At 47.2% G+C, this 25238-nt stretch overlaps 1 protein-coding gene across 5 annotated transcripts in view; it reads left to right on the plus strand.

Moving 5' to 3' along the window:
- TP53BP1 (tumor protein p53 binding protein 1) overlaps positions 1-25238 on the plus strand; it is a 361011-nt gene that overhangs the window by 76622 nt on the left and 259151 nt on the right. For all 5 annotated transcript variants that reach the window (XM_063925917.1, XM_063925915.1, XM_063925912.1 and 2 more), the window contains exons 3-8: positions 6732-6822; positions 7640-7727; positions 20890-20963; positions 21256-21405; positions 23434-23509; positions 24368-24579. In XM_063925917.1, the coding sequence (XP_063781987.1) occupies positions 6732-6822; positions 7640-7727; positions 20890-20963; positions 21256-21405; positions 23434-23509; positions 24368-24579 (691 nt within the window). The remainder of the gene's footprint in view (positions 1-6731; positions 6823-7639; positions 7728-20889; positions 20964-21255; positions 21406-23433; positions 23510-24367; positions 24580-25238) is intronic.

The raw sequence follows: 25238 nt of genomic DNA on the forward strand, positions 1-25238 counted from the left end.
GAGTCCCCAGCATCCTCTACGGACTACGAGAAATATATTTACCGGTAAGTAAAATCTTATTTTCTCTTACGTCCTAGAGGATGCTGGGGACTCCGTAAGGACCATAGGGTATAGACGGGCTCCGCAGGAGACATGGGCACTCAAAGACTTTAGATGGGTGTGAACTGGCTCCTCCCTCTATGCCCCTCCTCCAGACCTCAGTTAGATCCTGTGCCCAGAGGAGACTGGATGCACTACAGGGGCGCTCTACTGAGTTTCTCTGAAAATACTTTTGTTAGGTTTTTTATTTTCAGGGAGCACTATTGGCAACAGGCTCCCTGCTTCGTGGGACTGAGGGGAGAGAAGCAGACCCACTTTCCTGGACTAATGGGCTCTGCTTCTTAGGCTACTGGACACCATTCGCTCCAGAGGGTCGGAACACAGGTGTCGTCCTTGCTGTTCGTCCCAGAGCCGCACCGCCATCCTCCTCACAGAGCCGGAAGATTGAAGCCAGGTAAGTATAGGAAGCAAGAAGACTTCAAAGGCGGCAGAAGACTTCAGATCTTCCTGAGGTACCGCGCAGCGGTCGCGCTGCGCGCCATTGCTCCCACTACACACACAGGCACAGCAAGGGTGCAGGGGGGTGCAGGGGGGTGGGGGGGGGCGCCCTGGGCAGCAATTTTTACCTCACATAAGACTGGCACACGTATATAGATACTGCGGAGGCAGTATATAATAAATCCCCTGCCAGTATAATAAAAATAGCGGGACCGAAGCCTGCCGTCGAGGGGGCGGAGCTTGATCTTCCAGCACTAACCAGCGCCATTTTCTCCACAGCATGCTGCAGAGAAGCTGCTCCCGGACTCTCCTCTGCTGAACAAGTAACGGGGCAAAAACGAGGGGGGGGGGGGGGGCACATTTATTTGGTGCTAATTCTATATATAAAGCGCTGTGCAGGCTGGGACTTTGTTTCAGTATCTAGTGGCGCTGGGTGTGTGCTAGCATACTCTTTCTCTGTCTCTCCAAAGGGCCTTATTGTGGGTCTGTCCCCATATTCATATATCCCAGTGTGTGTGGGGGTGTCGGTACGCGTGTGTCGACATGTCTGAGGCGGAAGGCTCGTCTAGGTAGGAAGCAGAGCAAATGGTGGTGGTGTCTCCGTCGGCACAGCCGACACCTGATTGGTTGGACATGTGGAATGTTTTAAATGCTAATGTGGCTTTATTACATAAGATATTGGACAAAGCAGAGTCCAAGGACAAAGCAAGGAGTCAATCTATGGCTGTTACTGTGTCACAAGACCGTTCAGGGTCCCATAAACGTCCCTTTTCCCAGATAGCAGACACTGATACCGACACGGATTCCGACTCCAGTGTCGACTATGATGATGCAAGGTTGCACCCAAGAGTGGCCAAGAGTATTCAATATATGATTATTGCAATAAAAGATGTTTTGTATATCACAGAGGACCCCTCTGTCCCTGAAACGAGGGTCTGCATGTTTAAGGAAAAGAAACCTGAGGTAACGTTTCCCCCATCTCATGAGCTGAACGTTTTATTTGAAAGGGCTTGGGAAACTCCAGACAAGAGACTGCAGGTTCCCAAGAGAATTATTATGGCGTATCCTTTCCCCTCAAAGGACAGGTTACGGTGGGAATCCTCGCCCACGTTGGACAAGGCCTTGACGCGCTTGTCCTAAAAGGTGGCACTACCGTCCCCGGACACGGCGGCCCTAAAGGATCCTGCGGATCGCAGGCAGGAAACTACCTTAAAATCAATTTATGCGACTACGGGAGCCCTGCTCAGACCTGCAGTAGCGTCGGCATGGGTGGGTAGCGCAATTGCAGCTTGGGCAGATAACTTGTCATCTGACATTGACACCCTAGATAAAGATAGTCTTTTGTTGACCTTAGGGCACATCAAGGACGCAGCGTTATATATGAGAGAGGCTGCGAGAGATATTGGGCTTTTGGGTTCAAGAGCCAATGCCATGGCAGTTTCTGCTAGAAGGTCCCTGTGGACCCGTTAATGGACAGGTGATGCTGACTCAGAGACCTATGGAGGCTTTGCCTTACAAAGGTGAAGTTTTATTTGGGGAGAGCCTCGCGGACCTGGTTTCCACAGCTACCGCGGGTAAGTCGTCTTTTTTGCCTTACGTTCCCCCACTGCAGAAGAAAACCTCAATACCAGATGCAGTCCTTTCGGTCTCATAAGTTCAGAAAGGGGCGTGGCTCTTCCTTCCTCGCCAGAGGTAGAGGGAAAAGAACACCAGCTACGGCTAGTTCCCAAGAACAAAAATCCTCCCCGGCCTCTACAAAATCCACCGCATGACGCTGGGGCTCCGCTACGGGAGTCCGCACCGGTGGGGGCACGTCTTCGACTCTTCAGCCAAGTCTGGGTTCAGTCTGATTTGGATCCTTGGGTGGTCGAAATTGTATCCCAAGGCTACAAGCTGGAGTTCGAAGATGTGCCTCCACACCGATTTTTCAAATCGGCCTTGCCAGCTTCTCCCCCAGAGAGAGAAATAGTTTCAGCTGCCATACAAAATCTGTGTCAACAGCAAGTGATTATCAGGGTTCCCCTAGTGCAACAGGGAAAAGGGTTTTATTCAACCCTATTTGTGGTCCAGAAGCCGGATGGCTCGGTCAGACCAATTCTGAATCTAAAATCCCTAAACCTATATTTGAAGCGGTTCAAATTCAAGATGGACTCTCTCCGGGCAGTGATCTCCAGCCTGGAAGGGGGGGATTTTATGGTGTCACTAGACATAAAGGATGCATACCTTCATGTCCCCATATATCCTCCTCATCAGGCGTACCTGAGATTCGCTGTACAGGATTGTCATTACCAGTTTCAGACGTTGCCGTTTGGGCTTTCCACGGCCCCGAGAATGTTCACCAAGGTAATGGCGGAAATGATGGTGCTCCTGCGCAAGCATGGGGTCACAATTATCCCATACTTGGACGAACTCCTGATAAAGGCAAGATCAAGAGATCAGTTACTAAAAAGTGTCTCTCTCTCCCTGAGAGTACTACAACAACACGGCTGGATTCTAAATCTACCAAAGTCGCAGTTGGTTCCGACAACTCGGCTGTCATTTTTGGGCATGATTCTGGACACGGAAAAAAATAGGGTTTTTCTCCCAATGGAAAAAGCCCAGGAACTCCAGAACATGGTCAAGGACCTGCTGAAACCAAAAAGAGTGTCAGTTCATCAATGCACTCGAGTATTGGGAAAGATGGTGGCGGCCTACGAGGCCATTCCGTTCGGCAGGTTCCATGCGAGAACTTTTCAGTGGGACCTTCTGGACAAGTGGTCAGGGTCCCATCTACAGATGCATCGGAGGATAAGCCTGTCCCCCAGGGCCTGGGTCTCTCTCCTGTGGTGGCTCCAGAGTGCTCACCTTCTAGAGGGTCGCAGGTTCGGCATTCAAGATTGGGTTCTTGTGACCACAGACGCGAGCCTCCGAGGATGGGGAGCAGTCACACAAGGAAAAAATTTTCAGGGAATATGGTCAAGCCAGGAGGCTTGTCTACACATCAGTGTGCTGGAATTAAGGGCCATATACAACGGCCTGCAACAGGCGGAGAATCAAAAATATTGAGACTCATAAGACGAACAAGAGTGCAGACAGTACTCATTGTCCCAGATTGGCCTCGAAGGGCCTGGTATTCTGATCTTCAGGAAATGATCACAGAAGATCCGTGGCCTCTTCCTCCCAGGGAGGACCTGTTGCAACAGGGGCCCTGTGTGTTCCAAGACTTACCGCGGTTACGTTTGACGGCATGGCGGTTGAACACCAAATCCTAGCTAGGAAAGGTATTCCGGGGGAAGTCATCCCTACTCTAATCAAAGCTAGGAAGGAGGTAACGGCGAAGCACTGTCACCGTATCTGGAGAAAATATGTATCTTGGTGTGAAGCCAAGAGTGCTCCTACGGAAGATTTTCAGCTGGGTCGTTTTCTCCATTTTCTACAGACAGGAGTGGATATGGAACTAAAGTTAGGCTCCATTAAGGTGCAGATTTCGGCCTTATCTATATTCTTTCAGAAGTAATTGGCTTCTCTCCCAGAAGTCCAGACTTTTGTAAAGGGAGTTCTGCACATCCAACCTCCTTTTGTGCCCCAAGTGGCACCGTGGGACCTTTACGTGGTGTTACAGTTCCTTAAATCTCACTGGTTTGAACCTCTTCAAACAGTTGAATTAAAATTTCTCACTTGGAAAGTGGTCATGCTGTTGGCCTTGGCATCTGCGAGGCGGGTGTCCGAATTGGCGGCTTTGTCTCACAAGAGCCCCTATCTGATTTTCAATGTGGATCGAGCAGAGTTGAGGACTCGTCCTCAATTTCTGCCTAAAGTGGTTTCGTCGTTTCATATGAACCAAGCTATTGTGGTGCCTGTGGCTACGGGTGACTTGGAGGATACCAAGTCCCTTGATGTAGTCAGGGCCTTAAAATTTATGTAGCCAGGACGGCTCGGGTTAGGAAAACAGAGGCACTGTTTGTCCTGTATGCAGCCAACAAGGTTGGCGCTCCTGCTTCTAAGGAGACTATTGCTCGCTGGATCTGTAACACGATTCAGCAGGCTCATTCTATGGCTGGATTGCCGTTAACAAATTCGGTAAAGGCCCATTCCACTAGGAAGGTGGGCTCTTCTTGGGCGGCTGCCCGAGGCGTCTCGGCATTACAGCTTTGCCGAGCAGCTACTTGGTCGGGTTCAAACGCTTTTGCAAAATTTCTACAAGTTTGATACCCTGGCTGATGAGGACCTCATGTTTGCTCAATCGGTGCTGCAGAGTCATCCGCACTCTCCCGCCCGGTCTGGAGCTTTGGTATAAACCCCATGGTTCTTATGGAGTCCCCAGCATCCTCTAGGACGTTAGAGAAAATAAGATTTTTAACCTACCGGTAAATCTTTTTCTCCTAGTCCGTAGAGGATGCTGGGCGCCCGTCCCAGTGCGGACAAATTCTGCAAGGCTTGTATATAGTTATTGCTTACATAAGGGTTATGTTACAGTTGAGATCAGTCTCTGGCTGATGCTGTTTTGTTCATACTGTTAACTGGTTTAGTATATACCATGTTGTACGGTGTGTATGGTGTGGGCTGGTATGTATCTCGCCCTTAGATTAACAAAAATCCTTTCCTCGTACTGTCTGTCTCCTCTGGGCACAGTTCTATAACTGAGGTCTGGAGGAGGGGCATAGAGGGAGGAGCCAGTTCACACCCATCTAAAGTCTTAGAGTGCCCATGTCTCCTGCGGAGCCCGTCTATACCCCATGGTCCTTACGGAGTCCCCAGCATCCTCTACGGACTAGGAGAAAAAGATTTACCGGTAGGTTTAAAATCTTATTTTTCCGGTGGGAGAACAGCTTGCGTAACCACGTATATTTCCAGTTCCAAGGGGTGGATTTCTTAGCTTTCAATGGCATAAAAAGCTAGGGACTTGGGGATCCAGGTTCAGGAGTCGGAGCAATCCACCGGCAAATATATAAAACTGCATCCCAAATGTGTGGCGCTGGAGCAAGGACTGGCTGCTGGTAGTCGGATATCTCTTGTTCTGGGAATGGTAGAGACAAGATGCCAGTGTTCACCGAAAGGGGAGAGTCACAGTTTTTGGAGCGTACCCTCAGGAACCAGAGATACCTGGTTGGGAAGATCAATTAACAGGCTAGACATGGACCGCTGCTTTGAAGTTGGATATATCCGGTTCTCCAGTGCCGATTTTCAAAAATCTGGTACAGATGTGTCCTATTAAATCTTTGCTCGGTGCGCTACAAGTCGTATTTGCACACAAAATGCTGTGCTTGTAATGTGGCATCCCGGATGCAGATAGAGCCACAATTATACATAGAATATAGACATGCTGCATATCATTTTAATCAGCCAAAGCTGTTTGTGCTTCCTATTACATTACTTTTCGCGTGAAAAAATGCAAAAAAAGACGCTCAGCGCTACAAAGTACAGCCATGGTATGGCAAGACTTTAAGGGCTGTTTAGCTTGACTGCAGCAAGGATATACGAGGATACATATGTACCCCTGGAAAGAGGGGACCCTCAGCTATCAGTCCTGGGCCCTTAGAATCCTGGGGCCCTTGGGCAACTATCTATTAAGCCCAATGGAGAAGACGGCCCTGCTTCATGTACAGATCCAGAGACTCCGTCGCACAGAAATGTACAAGTGTCCCATATAAAATTAATTCGCACAATCTCCTGGTGCATCGTAGCTGCATCGTGTTGTGGCTAAAGGGGGGTACACACGGAGAGATCCGTGCTTAAATTCTAAGCAATCTGGCTGATTGCTTAGAAATTAAGCCCGGATCTCCCGTGTGTAGGGTGGCGGCGACAGCGATGCGTGCTTCGCAATTGCCGGCTCTAGATGTGGCATGCATGCCAAATCTAGTGAGATCGCTCATTTCACTGCTGGGTGAAATGAGCGGCTCAGCACACATTGCGCTGAGTGGGGAGGGGAGAGATGTGTGCTGAGCAGTTTGTGCTAGATCGTTCAGCAAACATCTCCCCTGTATGTATGGGGCTTATGACACATTTTCTGTAAAAGAGCTACCCAACATTAGTCTAGTCTCATGAGACCTGGCGTGCCAAGATGGGTTGTCTGGCGCAGCTACAGCAATGATGTATCAGGACGCATACAGTATGTAAGCTCTTTAGCTTCTGATCAATTGTGGAAACTATTTGGCCTAAGTGGAGATTGTAAAAATGAATTTCTGATTTTGTTTGTTTTATTACATTTTTTGTAGGATTTTGTGCCTGGTTGTCCTAGTAATAAACATTCCTTCAGCGAGAAAGGACACATTGACATAAGCGAAGCATTAAAAGAAAACAAAACAGGTAATGTATCCAGTGCTTTTAGTAACAAGATTTATTACCTTGTGTAATAAATGCCAATTAAGTCATGAAGTAAAGATGTTTTTTATAAACGCATTACATCTTGACTAGTTCCTGCTTTCAAATAGACAAGTGGTTCCCAAACTTTTCTGAATCACAGCACACTAGAGGATCAGAATTTTTTTTTAAGGCACCCCTAAGCCAAAAGTATCTTACTGAGAAATTTTAGAAAGAAATAATAAATTAAGTAAATTATGTTTGTGTCATCCTTATAGTCAACTGTGTGGTGAGGGACAAGATTTTGCTTCTGTTTGTCCACATATGTTATGACTGGCAGCCACCAGCACTGGTTTTGCCTATTACATTGACCATAAATAATTTTAATTGGTCCTGGACCACCAACCCAGGGTACCCCTGCAAGTGTCCAGAGGCACCCCAGGGTGTCACAGCACACAGGTTGAGAACCACTGACCTAGACAATGATGACAATACCTGAAAGAAACGTTTTTTTTTTTATGCAGTGCAAATTAGCCCTGGTTTATTTAACAGTCTATACGGGAAACTGTTTTTGATGATCACATTTAGCATCATTTTCTGGATTTGCACACCCCACTGTTTTCTATGGTGGTTGTTGTCTTGAGATTATTTGTCAGCCAAGTTGTGCTTCAGCACATGTTAAAGTGTGCCATTTGGTGTGTGTATTGTATCATTGATCTTCCCTAGGAAGCTGTAACCATCCACTTTTGTACGTGATGCAGCTCATCTTCACAAGGAAACAGTTCAGTTCTTTCATTTTGATTTTTGTTTGTTTTGCGAGTAGAGTCTATGGAAGCTCAGCGCATACCAGGTGGTGTTGGTATTCTTAGCCAAGTGATTGAGCAAACTCCATGTCCAACAAACAGAATCAGGTATTTTATTTTGTTAGAACAATTTATCATGACTATTGTTGAAGCAGTAATGTATGCGTGATGCATCTGAGTGTACTGATGAGTCTGTCTAGTGGAAATTTTTGTTTCTGCTGCGGGGTACACTGGGCTCCACAAGGAAAGACATAGGGGTGTAGAGTAGGATCTTGATCCGAGGCACCAACAGGCTCAAAAGCTTTGACTGTTCCCAAGATGCATAGCGCCGCCGCCTCTATAACCACCGCCTCCCTGCACAGGAGCTCAGTTTTGTAGTTGGTGCCGCAGATAGCAGGCACATAACAGAGGGGCTGCTCTGGGCAGCCCCTAAGAAGAGCTTTTTTAGAAGAAAAGTGAAGACTTCAAGGGCAGCAGCAGTGTGTACATGTCTGGAGACATTCACTGCTGCAGCTCCATCTCTCCCCAGCGGCGCTGTACACTCCCGCGCCCTGGTTGCCGGGTAACTACAGCAGGAGGCTCCGGTTTTCTTCTGGTCAGGCACACACGACTGGGGCTCTCGGCGGGCCGCGCGCGCTGGCGGTGGACACTGTGGCAGTACAGGCGATCCCACTAGATCACCAGGGCATGGGTGCAGGTCAGGTTTTCCCTTAAAACCTTTTTGTGTGTAGCCCGCAGTACCTGGTGGTTTTGCCAGCAGAGGGGATAAGGCTTAGACCTGGAGCCCCTCACCCAGCCCCAGGGCGCCATTTCCAGCAAATGTTCCCGCCCTGGAGCTGCATATCTGTCTCTCCCTCACTCCCTGTCAGTGTTTGGGCGCCATTTCTCTCAGCTACACTGTTCCTGGGACTGCTTGGGCAAATCCTCCTTTGTAAAGCCGCCTGGTTGTCAGCGCTGTGACTTTACATGACACTTAAGTATTCTACATGTCAATTAGACAGTGTTAGTTAAGAGAGAGTGCATTTAGTCAGGGTTCTCTGGTACAAGTACCCTGTGATATACATCCAGTTCTTACTGTGCAGTGTTATATCTATTGATTACAGAGCTATATATATATATATATATATATATATATATATAAGCTGGTCCAGTGCAGTATTATTGTTGCTAATAACCTCTGCATTGTATAACTGTGACTATATGTGTATGCATTAGCTTGTTGGGTGATTTACATTTCGTGTCTCTCACTCCACTTGCTATCCCTATATTCTATAACCTGAGGGGGCTTGGTGCGTCAGGTTTTATAATAATATAGGATATTCACAAGATATACTCTAATACATATTTTTCTCTGTGATTTTAGTCAATATCTCTCCTGTATCTCTGCTTGTGCTGACTACACTGCGCAGGGGTTTGGGTTTAGAGGTATAGTGCTGCTGATAATTGTACTGTGTTATCTGAAGCCACAGATCCCTATGAGGGGACTATAGCAGCTGTTGGCTCTGGTTCTGGGGGCTCCTTGCCCCCCAGTGGGACTGTGGCAACGGGGGCCCATAATGACCCACCGTGGGCTACTTTCTCCACGCTTCTAAATACTCTAGTTACTAAACGAACACCCCCTATGGGACCTCCTATGCCGGTTCAACCGTGTGTGGTCCCCGCAGCTAACCCGCCGTGGGCGGATAACTTGTCTGCTCAATTGAAGAAATTGAACCAGTCCTTGACTACTAAAAAGTCTGACCCTCGCTCGCCTAAGACCAAGGGGTCCTCTAAGTGAGCTCTTACCTCCTCACAATCCACTGCTGTCACTGACGCCTTGTCTGATGAAGATGGCGCTTACACTGACCCCACAGATTCTGACACAGATACTGCTGATGGGGAGGGTGGTTCACATGTGGATGTTCCTGATCTTTTGGAGGCTATTAAGTTGATTCTACAGATTACGGATGATCCCGAGCCATCCGTCCCTCCTAAGAAATCAGATAGGTTCAAGCGTCAGAAGGTGGTTAAACAAGTTTTACCTCACTCTGACCACCTAGTGAATATACATCAGGAACCCTGGGGAAACCCGGGAAAGAAGTTTGTGCCTCAAAAGAAGATGCTGGCTCGCTATCCCCTCGCGCCAGAGCGGTCTAAAAATTGGGAAACTCCTCCTCCAGTAGACTCACATGTGGCTAGGATGGTGGTTTCCTCAGCTCTACCTGTCACTTCCATCACATCTCTAAAAGAGCCTACGGATAAACGTGGGTTGTCTGAAAGCGATTTACACCCTCACGGGGGCTGCACAAAGGCCCACTATTGCAGCAATATGGGCTGCAGAGGCTATTGAAGCATGGGCCCTAGAGTTGGAAACTGAAATCTCTTCTCACCATGCTAGACAATGCTTGTCATATATTGTCACAGCTTCTCACTATATTAAAGAGGCGGCTTCTGATGCCGGTATTCTAGCAGCCAAGGTCTCTACTACATCAGTCCTGGCTCGACAGATATTGTGGCTGATATCCTGGTCTGTGGATCTGGACTCTAGTAAAAACCTGGAGGTACTCCCTTTCAAGGGAGATATTCTGTTTGGGGAGGACTTAAATAAGATAGTGGCTGACTTGGCTACTGCCAAAACTGCCTGTCTGCCAAGTACCGCTCCTTCTGTGTCGAAGGCTAAAGGTACTTCCTTTCGCCCTTCAGGTAAAGCAAAAGGTCAGGCGTACCACAAGCAGGCCCGCACTTCCAAACCTGGTAAGCCAAAGCCCAAAAGAGCCTGGGCTGCCCGTCAGCTAGCTTCCAAGACCGATAAGCCTGCCGCGTGACGGGGCTGGCCTCCCCCTGGGGGATCCCAGGGTTGGGGGCCGGCTTCTAGGGTATACCCAGGAATGGTTGAAGACCACTTCAGATGCCCGGGTACGGGAAGTCGTCACTCGAGGTTACGCCATTGCCTTCAAAAACCGTCCCCCTCATCGATTTTGCCTGACCGACGTCCCGTTGGACCAGACAAAGGCAAACTCTCTACATTCGGTGGTACAGACCCTCCTGGATACAGGAGTCGTAGTACAGGTGCTTCTTGTTCAGAGGGGCCGGGGGTACTATTCTCTGCTGTTTCTAGTCCCGAAACCGAATGGGTCCTCATGGCCCATTCTCAATCTCAAGGCATTGAACAGGTTTGTGAAAGTTTCCAAGTTCCGTATGGAAACCCTTCGCTCTATAGTTCTGGCCTTGGAACCCGGGGATTATATGATCTCCCTGGACATACAGGATGCTTACCTGCATATTCCTATAGCAGTGTCCCATCAGCAATACCTGAGGTTTGCGATTGGCAACCTCCATTACCAGTTTCGGGTGTTACCTTTTGGTTTAACTACGGCTCCGCGAGTCTTCACCAAAGTTATGGCGGTGATGACGGTGGTACTCCGCCGTCAAGGGGTCAGGATACTGCCGTATCTGGACGACTTGTTGATCCTGGCAAATTCCCCAGAACTTCTCCTACGTCATCTGGATATGACTGTCCGGTTTCTACAAGCCCACGGGTGGCTCATCAACTGGAAGAAATCCTCCCTAGTCCCTGCTCAGAGCATGGTGCACCTGGGAGCGCTATTGGACACCCACAACCAGCAGTTGTTCTTGTCCCAGGAGAAAGTCCTGAAGCTTCAGGACAGGATTCGTTGCTTCCTTTCTCGTCCGCAAGTGTCGATACATTCGGCGATGCAGGTGCTGGGCCTCATGGTGTCAGCATTCGACATGGTGGAGTATGCTCAATTCCATTCTCGCCCTCTCCAGAGGCTGATTCTAGCCAAGTTGGATGGCCTGCCTCACCGAATCAGGTCTCACATGATCTCATTGACTCCGGAGGTCCGCCTGTCGCTGCACTGGTGGCTCCAGGACCAACGATTGTGCAGGGGCCGTCCCTTCTGGATATCCGACTGGGTCCTGTTGACGACAGATGCCAGTCTAAGAGGTTGGGGCGCGGTGCTGGAGCAACACTCCCTTCAGGGTCGGTGGACCAAGGAGGAATCTCTCTTCTCGATCAACATTCTGGAATTGCGGGCGGTCTTCAATTCGTTGAACCTGGCCCAGCATTTAATTCAGAACCGTCCTGTTCAAGTACAGTCGGACAACGCCACCACAGTGGCTTACATAAATCATCAAGGCAGCACTCTAAGCCGTTTGGCAATGAAGGAAGTCTCACGGATTCTGCAATGGGCGGAACGCCATCTACCGGCCATATCGGCAATATTCATTCCGGGAGTCCTGAATTGGGAAGCGGACTTTTTCAGTCGTCAGGACGTACATGCCGGCGAGTGGGGCCTCCATCCAGAAGTGTTTCAACTCCTAGTGGAAAAGTGGGGCCTTCCAGACGTAGATCTGATGGCGTCTCAACACAATCACAAGGTTCCGGTCTTCGGAGCAAGGACAAGGGATCCTCAAGCAGCATTCGTGGATGCACTGGCGGTGCCGTGGAGGTTTCGGCTGCCGTACGTGTTCCCTCTGGTGTCATTCCTGCCCAAGGTAATTCGGAAGTTCAAGCAATAAAGAGGAAATCTGCTTCTCATAGCTCCAGCATGGCCCAGACGGCACTGGTTCTCAGACCTGCAGGGCCTATCGTCAGAGCGTCCAATTCTACTTCCACAACGCCCAGACCTCCTCGTTCAGGGCCCCTGTGTCTACCAGGACCTAGCCCGGCTGTCTTTGACGGCGTGGCTCTTGAAGCTTCCGTCTTGAGGGCTAAAGGGTTTTCTGAGGCTGTCATTCAAACTATGTTGCGGGCCCGGAAACCGGCTTCTGCTCGGATTTACCATAGGGTCTGGCATTCTTACTTTGTTTGGTGCGCATCTAACAATTATGACGCTTCCAAGTTTAGTACAGCCAAGTTGTTGCCTTTCTTCAGCAGGGCCTGGACTTAGGCCTGTGTCTGGCCTCCCTCAAGGTTCAAATATCTGCCTTGTCGGTGTGGTTTCAGAGAAATGATTGCGACCTTACCTGATGTGCATACCTTCACTCAGGGTGTGTTGCGTATTCAACCTCCCTATGTCCCGCCTGTGGCTCCTTGGGACTTGTCGGTGGTTTTGGAGGCGTTACAAGAGTCTCAGTTTGAACCTCTTGGTTCAGCTGATCTTATGTGACTTTCCCTTAAGGTGGTGTTTCTGCTGTCTATTGCTTTAGCTAGACGAGTGTCGGATTTGTCTTGTAGTTCCCCATATCTGATATTTCACCGTGACCGGGCGGTTCTTAGGACTCGTCCCGGTTATTTGCCTAAGGTGGTTTCTTCGTTCCACCTTAATCAGGAGATTGTGGTACCGGCCTTTGTCTCTCCTGATTTGTCTCCCAAAGAGTGGTCTTTGGATGTGGTACGGGCTCTCCGTATCTATGTGAAGAGACCTGCTTCTGTTAGGAAATCTGATTCTCTCTTTATTCTGTTTGGGTTTCACAAACGGGGCTGGCCTGCTCACAAGCAGACTTTGGCCAGATGGATTAGAATGGTGATTGCTCATGCTTATGTGAGGGCTGGTCTGTCAGCTCCTGCTCACATTATGGCCCATTCTACTCGGTCTGTTGGACCTTCTTGGGCAGCCCGCCGCGGTGCGATCCTTGAACAATTGTGCAAGGCGGCCACGTGGTCCTCTGTGAACACGTTCATAAGGTTCTATGCCTTCGATACTGCCGCTTCCCAGGATGCTTCCTTTGGACTCCGGGTTCTTGTGCCCGCTACAGTGCGTCCCCTCCCATAAGGAACTGCTTTAGGACATCCCCTATGTCTATCCTTGTGGAGCCCAGTGTACTTACCTTTGTTAAAGCTCTTTCTGTGAGGTACACTGGGCTCCACAAGGCGCCCACCCTGACGCACTTAGCTTCTTTGGGTTGGTATGGCATTAGCCGCTGACACTTCTCCTGTCGTGAGAGTGTGGTGTATGTGGCTACTAACTGTTGTCGTCTCTTTTCCTGCTGCTGCATTGGGTTCGTTAACTAAAAACTGAGCTCCTGTGCATAGAGGCGGGGTTATAGAGGAGGCGGCGCTATGCATCTTGGGAACAGTCAAAGCTTTTGAGCCTGTTGGTGCCTCGGATCAAGATACTACTCTACACCCCTATGTCTTTCCTTGTGGAACCCAGTGTACCTCGCAGAAAGCGTTTTAACAAAGGTAAGTTCTTACCATAAAACTTGTTTTTATTAATTATACAGGCAGTATTTCTAAGAGTTTTACTTGCTATATAGAATTTAGTTACAGCTCTTACTGGCCATCGCAGAATACTAAATGCTATCTGTATTCAACTTTGTAAATGTGTGTATTTAAAAATGTTATATTTCTAGTTGGTACATATAATAAAACAAATTTTTAGGTCTTTGTTACAATATGTTTTAGACAGTCTAGGTTTAGCTGGCGATAAAAACACATCTAATGCAGCACAGTAGACTGTATAAGGCAGTGTTAGTGTCTTCATATTGACAATTTAAGTTGATATTCAGTATTGGATAATCCAGACTCTCTCCAATCTGGCCCCACATATATACGAGAGGGCTTTCCCGATTAAGCCATATACTACATGAGTTCAGGAGGGCTCAGTTTGTCCAGTCTTCTTCAATAGTGTTGGATTGAATTGTTAGAATCTGTATTCTGCTTTGAGGAGTACTTGAAGGATTGAGTTCCCCTTCTTGGAGAGCATACATCTCTAAGTGGCTCCCAGCTACAGATGACTTGAGGGACCATTTTAACAGGATCAGAGAAAGTAAGATTATGGATCATTACTTGTCAATGCAACCAATTTTGTAGATCGTCCCTACCCGACCATCTCAAATATTACATGATGGTAGGAATATATGTCAGACTAACGTTGGGAAAATTTTTATTTATAGTATGCAATACATATGGTACATAGGCCTAGAGTTATGCTTCTTTTGTGTTACTGGACTTCAAAAATAGCCAAAAATTCACGGTAAGATTTGTGAGAGCAGTTTTAGGTAATGTTATCACAGACATTAAAACAGTGCAGTCTGATATTTGAGAACTGTTATTGTGTTCCCTTCAGTAATTAGCTACTATTCCTACTACAGGTATCACATATCTTTGAACAAAATTTTTCCCAATGTTAGTCTGACGTATATGCCAATCTTCATACAAATTGTAGATGGTCAGATGGTGATCCCTGGTCCACTTGATATTTAATGACCCTTATACAATAATACACCATAAAATGAATTCATTTCATAGCACATTGTGACAGAACCACATAGACTGCATATAGTACAACTCACTTTATTTTCAACCTCAGGTAGGTTAGACAATTTCATGCAGGGTTTGCGGGTCAGGTTTTACAGGCAGTTTTACAACAGCAACAACAGTCACAGCGCAACAAGGCACAGTCTTCCCAATGCAGTTAATAACAATTTCAGATGGCTCCTAACATAATCCCACACCCCAGTCCTATTGTCTGGGTGACTGGTTCGCTGCCAGAATCAATGACCTATTGAACAAACACATTTTTAAAAGTAGCAGGGACGTTGTAGTAATAAGCCCAGTTGTGACATACAACATACTCCACCAAAACCCGAACTGAATTCAATCGGAACTGTTGCTGCTGCTCCAATTCTGCAAAAGCCTGCCGTTCCACATTAACCTCATGTGGAATCACGCTGTCCCTGCCACAACATGTTATTGTACCCTTTTCTCTGACGTCCTAGTGGATGCTGGGGACTCCGTCAGGACCATGGGGAATAGCGGCTCCGCAGGAGACAGGGCACAAAATTTAAAAGTTTGACCACTAGGTGGTGTGTACTGGCTCCTCCCCCCATGACCCTCCTCCAAGCCTCAGTTAGGTTTTTGTGCCCGTCCGAGCAGGGTGCAATCTAGGTGGCTCTCATAAAGAGCTGCTTAGAGTAAAAGTTTTGATAGTTTTTTATTTTCAGTGAGTCCTGCTGGCAACAGGCTCACTGCAACGAGGGACCTAGGGGAGAAGAAGTGAACTCACCTGCGTGCAGGATGGATTTGCTTCTTAGGCTACTGGACACTAGCTCCAGAGGGACGATCACAGGTACAGCCTGGATGGGTCACCGGAGCCGCGCCGCCGACCCCCTTGCAGATGCCGAAGTAAGAAGAGGTCCAGAAACCGGCGGCTGAAGGCTTTTCAGTCTTCATGAGGTAGCGCACAGCACTGCAGCTGTGCGCCATTGCGCTCAGGCACACTTCACACCGGCGGTCACTGAGGGTGCAGGGCGCTGGGGGGGGCGCCCTGGGCAGCAATGTTAATACCTTTCTGGCTAAAAAGAATACATCACATATAGTCCATGAGGCTATATGGATATATTTCACCCCTGCCAGGTCTCAGAAAAACCGGGAGAAGAGCCCGCCGGAATAGGGGGCGGGGCCTATCTCCTCAGCACACAGCGCCATTTTCCTACACAGCTCCGCTGCTAGGAAGGCTCCCAGGCTCTCCCCTGCACTGCACTACAGAAACAGGGTAAAAAACAGAGAGGGGGGGCATTTTTTGGCGATATTATATATATTTAAGCAGCTATAAGGAAACAACACTTATATAAGGTTGTTCCTATATAATTATAGCGCTTTGGTGTGTGCTGGCAAACTCTCCCTCTGTCTCCCCAAAGGGCTAGTGGGGTCCTGTCTTCTATCAGAGCATTCCCTGTGTGTCTGCTGTGTGTCGGTACGTGTGTGTCGACATGTATGAGGACGATGTTGGTGTGGAGGCGGAGCAATTGCCGGTAATGGTGATGTCACCCCCTAGGGAGTCGACATCGGAATGGATGGCTTTGTTTATGGAATTACGTGATAATGTCAGCACGCTGCAAAAGTCGGTTGACGACATGAGACGACCGGCAAACCAGTTAGTACCTGTACAGGCGTCTCAAACACCGTCAGGGGCTGTCAAACGCCCTTTGCCTCAGTCGGTCGACACATACACGGACACCGAATCTAGTGTCGACGGTGAAGAAACGAACGTATTTTCCAGTAGGGCCACACGTTATATGATCACGGCAATGAAGGAGGCTTTGCATATCTCTGATACTGCAAGTACCACAAAAAGGGGTATTATGTGGGGTCTGAAAAAACTACCTGTAGTTTTTCCTGAATCAGAGGAATTGAATGACGTGTGTGATGAAGCGTGGGTTACCCCTGATAAAAAACTGCTAATTTCAAAGAAGTTATTGGCGTTATACCCTTTCCCGCCAGAGGTTAGGGCGCGCTGGGAAACACCCCCTAGGGTGGACAAGGCGCTCACACGTTTATCCAAACAAGTGGCGTTACCGTCTCCTGATACGGCCGCCCTCAAGGATCCAGCTGATAGGAGGCTGGAAAATACTCTAAAAAGTATATACACACATAGTGGTGTTATACTGCGACCAGCAATCGCCTCAGCCTGGATGTGCAGTGCTGGGGTGGCTTGGTCGGATTCCCTGACTAAAAATATTGATACCCTGGATAGGGACAGTATTTTATTGACTATAGAGCAATTAAAGGATGCATTCCTTTATATGCGAGATGCACAGAGGGATATCTGCACTCTGGCATCAAGAGTAAGTGCGATGTCCATATCTGCCAGAAGAAGTCTATGGACACGACAGTGGTCAGGCGATGCGGATTCCAAACGGCATATGGAAGTATTGCCGTATAAAGGGGAGGAATTATTTGGGGTCGGTCTATCGGATTTGGTAGCCACGGCAACAGCCGGGAAGTCCACCTTTTTACCTCAAGTCCCCTCCCAGCAGAAAAAGACGCAGTCTTTTCAGCCACAGTCCTTTCGTTCCTATAAGAACAAGCGAGCAAAAGGACATTCATATTTGCCCCGAGGCAAAGGAAAGGGTAAGAGACTGCAGCAAGCAGCCCCTTCCCAGGAGCAGAAGTCCTCCCCGGCTTCTGCAAAGGCCTCAGCATGACGCTGGGACCTTACAAGCGGACTCAGGGGCGGTGGGGGGTCGCCTCAAGAATTTCAGCGCACAGTGGGCTCACTCGCAGGTGGACCCCTGGATCCTGCAGGTAGTATCTCAGGGTTACAGGTTGGAATTCGAGAAGTCTCCCCCTCGCCGGTTCCTAAAATCTGCTTTGCCAACGTCTCCCTCAGACAGGGCGACGGTATTGGAAGCCATTCACAAGCTGTATTCTCAGCAGGTGATAATCAAGGTACCCCTTCTACAACAGGGAAAGGGGTATTACTCCACGCTATTTGTGGTACCGAAGCCGGACGGCTCGGTAAGACCTATCCTAAATCTGAAATCTCTGAACCTGTACATACAAAAATTCAAGTTCAAGATGGAGTCACTCAGAGCAGTGATAGCGAATCTGGAAGAAGGGGATTTTATGGTGTCCTTGGACATCAAGGATGCTTACCTTCATGTCCCAATTTGCCCTTCACACCAAGGGTACCTCAGGTTCGTGGTACAAAACTGTCATTATCAGTTTCAGACGCTGCTGTTTGGATTGTCCACGGCACCCAGGGTCTTTACCAAGGTAATGGCCGAAATGATGATCCTTCTTCGAAGAGAAGGCGTATTAATTATCCCTTACTTGGACGATCTCCTGATAAGGGCAAGATCCAGAGAACAGCTGGAGGTCGGAGTAGCACTAACTCAAGTAGTGCTCCAACAGCACGGGTGGATTCTGAATTTTCCAAAATCCCAACTGATCCCGACGACACCTCTGCTGTTCCTAGGGATGATTCTGGACACTGTTCAGAAAAAGGTATTTCTTCCGGAGGAGAAAGCCAGGGAGTTATCCGAACTCGTCAGGAACCTCCTAAAACCAGGGACAGTGTCTGTGCATCAATGCACAAGAGTCCTGGGAAAAATGGGGATCTCTCTGCTATGGTGGTTGCAGAGTGCTCATCTGTTAGAGGGCCGCAGATTCGGCATACAGAACTGGGTCCTAGTGACCACGGATGCCAGCCTGAGAGGCTGGGGAGCGGTCACACAAGGAAGAAACTTCCAGGGCGTGTGGTCAAGCCTGGAAACGTCTCGTCACATAAATATACTGGAACTAAGAGCAATCTACAATGCTCTAAGCCTGGCAAAACCTCTGCTTCAGGGTCAGCCGGTGTTGATCCAGTCGGACAACATCACGGCAGTCGCCCACGTAAACAGACAGGGCGGCACAAGAAGCAGGAGGGCAATGGCAGAAGCTGCAAGGATTCTTCGCTGGGCGGAAAATCATGTGATAGCACTGTCAGCAGTGTTCATCCCGGGAGTGGACAACTGGGAAGCAGACTTCCTCAGCAGACACGATCTTCACCCGGGAGAGTGGGGACTTCATCCAGAAGTCTTCCACATGATTGTAGTCCATTGGGAAAGACCAATGGTGGACATGATGGCGTCCCGCCTCAACAAAAAACTGGACAGGTATTGCGCCAGGTCAAGAGACCCTCAGGCAATAGCTGTGGACGCTCTGGTAACACCATGGGTGTACCAGTCAGTGTATGTGTTCCCTCCTCTGCCTCTCATACCCAAGGTACTGAGAATTATACGGCAAAGGGGAGTAAGAACGATACTAGTGGCTCCGGACTGGCCAAGAAGGACTTGGTACCCGGAACTTCAGGAGATGCTCACGGAAGATCCGTGGCCTCTACCTCTAAGAAGGGATCTGCTTCAGCAGGGACCGTGTCTATTCCAAGACTTACCGCGGCTGCGTTTGACGGCATGGCGGTTGAACGCCGGATCCTAAGGGAAAAAGGCATTCCGGAAGAGGTCATCCCTACCCTGGTCAAAGCCAGGAAGGAGGTGACTGCACAACATTATCACCGCATTTGGAGAAAATATGTTGCATGGTGTGAGGCCAGGAAGGCCCCGACAGAGGAATTTCAACTGGGTCGATTCCTACATTTCCTGCAAACAGGATTATCTATGGGCCTCAAATTAGGGTCCATTAAGGTTCAAATTTCGGCCCTGTCGATTTTCTTCCAGAAAGAATTGGCTTCAGTTCCTGAAGTCCAGACTTTTGTAAAAGGAGTACTACATATACAACCCCCGGTTGTGCCCCCAGTGGCACCGTGGGATCTCAATGTAGTTTTGGATTTTCTCAAATCCCATTGGTTTGAGCCACTTAAATCGGTAGATTTGAAATATCTTACATGGAAAGTAACCATGCTACTGGCCCTGGCTTCAGCCAGGAGAGTGTCGGAATTGGCGGCTTTATCGTATAAAAGCCCATATCTGATTTTCCATTCGGACAGGGCAGAATTGAGGACGCGTCCTCATTTTCTGCCTAAGGTGGTATCAGCGTTTCACCTGAACCAGCCTATTGTGGTGCCTGCGGCTACTAGCGATTTGGAGGATTCCAAGTTGCTGGACGTTGTCAGAGCATTGAAAATATATATTTCAAGGACGGCTGGAGTCAGAAAATCTGACTCGCTGTTTATACTGTATGCACCCAACAAGCTGGGTGCTCCTGCTTCTAAGCAGACGATTGCTCGTTGGATTTGTAGCACAATTCAACTGGCACATTCTGTGGCAGGCCTGCCACAGCCTAAATCTGTCAATGCCCACTCCACAAGGAAGGTGGGCTCATCTTGGGCGGCTGCCCGAGGGGTCTCGGCATTACAACTCTGCCGAGCAGCTACGTGGTCAGGGGAGAACACGTTTGTAAAATTCTACAAATTTGATACCCTGGCTAAGGAGGACCTGGAGTTCTCTCATTCGGTGCTGCAGAGTCATCCGCACTCTCCCGCCCGTTTGGGAGCTTTGGTATAATCCCCATGGTCCTGACGGAGTCCCCAGCATCCACTAGGACGTCAGAGAAAATAAGAATTTACTCACCGGTAATTCTATTTCTCGTAGTCCGTAGTGGATGCTGGGCGCCCATCCCAAGTGCGGATTGTCTGCAATACTTGTACATAGTTATTGTTACAAAAAAATCGGGTTGTTTATTGTTGTGAGCCATCTTTTCAGAGGCTCCTACGTTATCATACTGTTAACTGGGTTCAGATCACAAGTTGTACGGTGTGATTGGTGTGGCTGGTATGAGTCTTACCTGGGATTCAAAATCCTTCCTTATTGTGTACGCTCGTCCGGGCACAGTATCCTAACTGAGGCTTGGAGGAGGGTCATGGTGGGAGGAGCCAGTACACACCACCTAGTGGTCAAACGTTTAAATTTTGTGCCCTGTCTCCTGCGGAGCCGCTATTCCCCATGGTCCTGACGGAGTCCCCAGCATCCACTACGGACTACGAGAAATAGAATTACCGGTGAGTAAATTCTTATTTTAATGACCTTGAATGTCAAAAATATTTTAGAACTTTTCTTTTTTTGTGGGCTTTTATCTGTGTGTCCATCCTGTCATACTTAGTGATTTCAACCGTGATGAACATAGTGAGCTTGAAGATCCTGCTGACTGCACTACACAATCGCTGCATGTTGAAGGTAAGGCTGAAAATAGTCAGTCTTCATCATTTGTAGATTGTGTGCATCGGTAATGCTTTCTCTGCTTATTTACATTAGGCACGTGCAGGTCCTATATTGGCTCTGACACTAAATCTGTCTAAAGATGTGGACATTCTCGAAAGAAAACTGACCTGCTTTTAAAATATACCTGTAATCTAATAATTTCAGACTAGTGAATATATTGATATCTAATGAATATTAATTTTCCACAAATTGTCTTTCTCAGATGGTACTAAATGCTGGGCTGACAAACTTGTGCATCTTTTTGCAGATTCAGGGACATCCCAGCTAGCTTTTGGGGTTTTGGAACTGTCCCAGAGCCAGGATTTAGAAGGGCTTAGCACAAGAGATGAAACTACAAAGGGCATTCTACAAGAGAATATACATTCTGGACCTCAGACACTTGAATGTAAAAAAGAAGGTATTGATGGACTTTTTTTTTTGGTTCACTTTTGTTGATCCTCCATTTGACATGTTATATTTTTATGCATTCTAAAATAATCTACATGGGATACTAGTTATAGGCCTGCCCGTGTACCCCTTTACCAGATCTGTATCCAGTAAACACAGCTGGTAGTCATATAGGCAAAATAATTTATCAAAGGGTCTCATTACCAACATTTCCACATCTTGCTGATGAGAAATAAAAACCATGCATCACTTAGTGATCCATACCTCCAAATCTGTCCTGATTCGGGACAAATTTCCTTTTAACCACTTTGATACTTGGATTTGCTAGCTATTCACTGATGTAATTGCTCACCTCATCTGTTCGTTCACTTTGATAACTCGGTTACACTAATACTATTCATGTACTACAATACCAAGCACAAGAAGTGAAAAAGTTTATCAGTTAATGGTTTTAGAAAAAGACTGGGTCACTTTGGCTAGTATAACCATTAGCAGGCTTGGGTGACCTCTTTTCAGGAGATGCATCAGCTTTGCCACATAAGGTAATTTTATACAAATATATTGCTTCAACTAAAGGTGGGTACATACTGATAGATATATTTGCCAATCAATTGATCGGCAGATATGTCTATGGACAGATCGGGCAGTGTGCTATGCATACACACTGCCCGATCCGTCGGTGACTGACGTCATGAACTACGCCCGCCCAGTTCAGCTGTCAATCGCCGCTGGCTGCCGCAGCATGTGTATGTACACACACATCTACGCGCCAATATATTGGTAGATATATTGGCCGTCGGCTGTGCTACTGGGCCGACGCGATATGTCTGTGAACGAGGGAGTTTGGACATATCGTCCGTACACACTGTCCGACGGACCCACGATATATCGGCCGTTCAAGAGAAGTGTGTACGCACCTTAAGGTAGAACACCATAAATTCTACATCTCAAATGTCAAAAATGTTCAGCAAACATGACCTTAAGTGAATATAATACTTCAATCTACTGGTATCCAAATTTACTTGTATCTGCACATAGGTAAATCACTAAGGGGTGTTTACAGATTCTCTTATCCGTAAGACTGTGGCACTGCCATTTCTAGAACAGCACAAGCACTGGCTCCTTTTGTCAGGCCAGTGTCATTTGAAGACTTGTAGAGAGTAGGGAATGTGCCTTTATGTATTGTATGGATATTTGCCAAGATGCCATCCTTTATGACAGACACCATGTGGCTCATGTAGAATTGAGCATACTTTTGTGGTTCATATGGATACCTGAATACAGCTGTAAAAATTGCGCTCACATAGTTATATTGACTTGTGATAACTGAAAGACTAGGAGTTTCTAGAATGTGTCTGCATCAAGGTACACTGTAAAGGGTAGCATAAGATGTACACATATTGGATATACCAACCATGATCATTGCCAGTTTCTGCATTTACTATTTTTCTTATCTGGGTTGTTTAATGCAACTTGACACTGCCACACAGGAGGGGTTTCTGCTCTGAGAAGAGGTTTTCTTTGTATTGTCTTGCATTCAGTGGATGAAACTAACATCCTTATTAGCTTCAGAGAAAGTAAATCTGTATAAACTGGAAACAAGTTGTTATAAAGAATGCGTTTTGTAAAATAAGGTGTTTGAGTCCACAATCTTCCTGTGCCTGTCTTAATGAAGCCTCATTTCACAAACCTGTAAGATGGGCAACATGTGGCTCTTGCTATTTCTGGGTGTAATGTTCTTGGACATTAACATGCAGGGGTTAGCTGGGCTTACATCTTCTAGTTTGAGCTGCTGTTAATATTGTTGTTATATGTTTTTTGTAACCCTAGTTTATTGGGTTGATACCGTAGTCGCTGTTTTTTTGTGACTTGTTTTATACTAGTTTCACGCTGTATGAAAATTCTAGGAAAGCTCACATAATTGTGGATGGTAATGTTGCACCGTTTTTTCTGTTATTTGCTTTTTTTAATTTTTCTTTTGAATAAATGTTCACAAATTCTAGCTTAAAGTTTACTGGTTGCTGTTTTACTTTTTCAGAGCTCTGTAATATTGGTGCTGACTCTTGTGAAAGCAGGAATGCCAGAGAACACAGACCAGAAGAAGAGTTCCAACGGTATTGTGCATAGGGTTTTTAGTAGCAGACGTGTGGCTACCAGTGTTCAGAAGTTACAACACTCTGTATATTTCTTACCCAGCATGGTGGAGATTTTAAATCTAACATCTGGAGAGATTACGCCTATTTTAGAATATGGCTGTGGCTCTTCACTAGAACCTCAGCTAAAAATACACTACATGAGTTTGACCTGATCATTGCTCAATTTGACCGCAGTAGTTTGTGGCCAAATAGAGCAAGATGGTACCGAGCAGCCTGATCCACTCTAGCCTATTAGTGTCATGGGTGGTATTCAGTTTGACGGCTGTCGGGATCCTGGCGCACAGTATACCGGCTCCAGAATCCCGACAGCCGGCATACCGACACCTTTTCTCCCTCTTGGGGGTCCACGACCCCCCTTGGAGGGAGAATAGTAGCGTGGCGCACGTAGGGAGCCCGCAAGGGGCTCATTTGCGCTCGCCCAGCTGTCTGTATGCTGGCGGTCGGGATTCCGGCACCGGTATGCTGGCCGCCGGGAGCCCGGCCGCCGGCATGCCCTACTACACCCAGTGTCATCCTTAGATAAAAGAGAACATGGAGTCTTCAGATTCCATGTACCCATTACCTGATGGTGTCTCATTTCACAGTGATTTTTGACCTATTTGTGCTACAATAGTGAACCAATTTCTTGGTAAGGGCTTCTGATATTATTGGGTATATATTGGCATCATTTAGTATTTATTATGTTAAGATCCATTTAGAAATAGGGTTTCAAAGTCTATTTGCAAGACATTAAAACTGCAATGGTATTTCTGTTTGCGCGTTGATTATACTTTATGTAGTTACATTACAATGTAATATAAATGTCTGTCTTTTCAGACAACAGGAAGAAGCAGGACTTGGGAAAGCTGCTTACAGTGAAAGTGAAGAAAACATTGGCACTGTAGTGAATCCCAGCTGTGCAGATGATGCTCAGAAAGAGTCCATTAGACAGCAGACTCATCAGGATTCCCAGGCCAATGTGGAATCATGCTGTGCAAATATGGAAGAGGAAGAGTCAGATCTCGTCTCCAGTCAGGAAGATTTATTTGGTGAGGCCAGTAATTCAGAAAGTAACAATCACTAAATCCATTTAAATCTGTGTTATTTGTAGTATTATTTCTAGTCTCATATTGGTTATGTCCCCATTAAATAAAAATGTTCAGTATTGTCCGTTATGCCTGAGAGGATTGTTGGCCTCATATATTAAGCTCAAGAGAGGCGCAAATCATATTTGTTAGGTTTTCCTCTGAACCTGTATCAGTGATGGGCAACACATATAGCCTTCACATATGGCCCCAGCTGCTTCCTACTTTAATTCCTTTGCTGCTAAGGGTGAGTGGCCCTAAGCACCGCAGGGGTTCAAATGGGGGAGAAAACTTCAATAGTTGATGTCACGCAGACTTTGGAGGGTGCGGGCTTGACATCACATCTGACTTGTGATGAAGTCATTAAGCCTCTAATCTTCCAGCATAAACAATGCAGATTTATTTTCAAAACCAGGGACTAGGAGAGAAAGTACTTTATATGTGCTCTCCCCTATCTCCCCCATATTGGCATCCACAGACTCAGGCTTTGTTTGAGAAAAAGGAAGGCTCCGCTTTCAAATGATGTAACCCTATGAGAAAGTATTCACCAGTGATTATGTGTATTTATATGAGATAATTGGGCAGAAATTATGATTACTGTAAGAAGCGAAGGGCCTAATTCG

The sequence above is a fragment of the Pseudophryne corroboree genome, chromosome 6 (genome assembly GCF_028390025.1).
Source record: "Pseudophryne corroboree isolate aPseCor3 chromosome 6, aPseCor3.hap2, whole genome shotgun sequence".
Classification (NCBI taxonomy): domain Eukaryota; kingdom Metazoa; phylum Chordata; class Amphibia; order Anura; family Myobatrachidae; genus Pseudophryne; species Pseudophryne corroboree.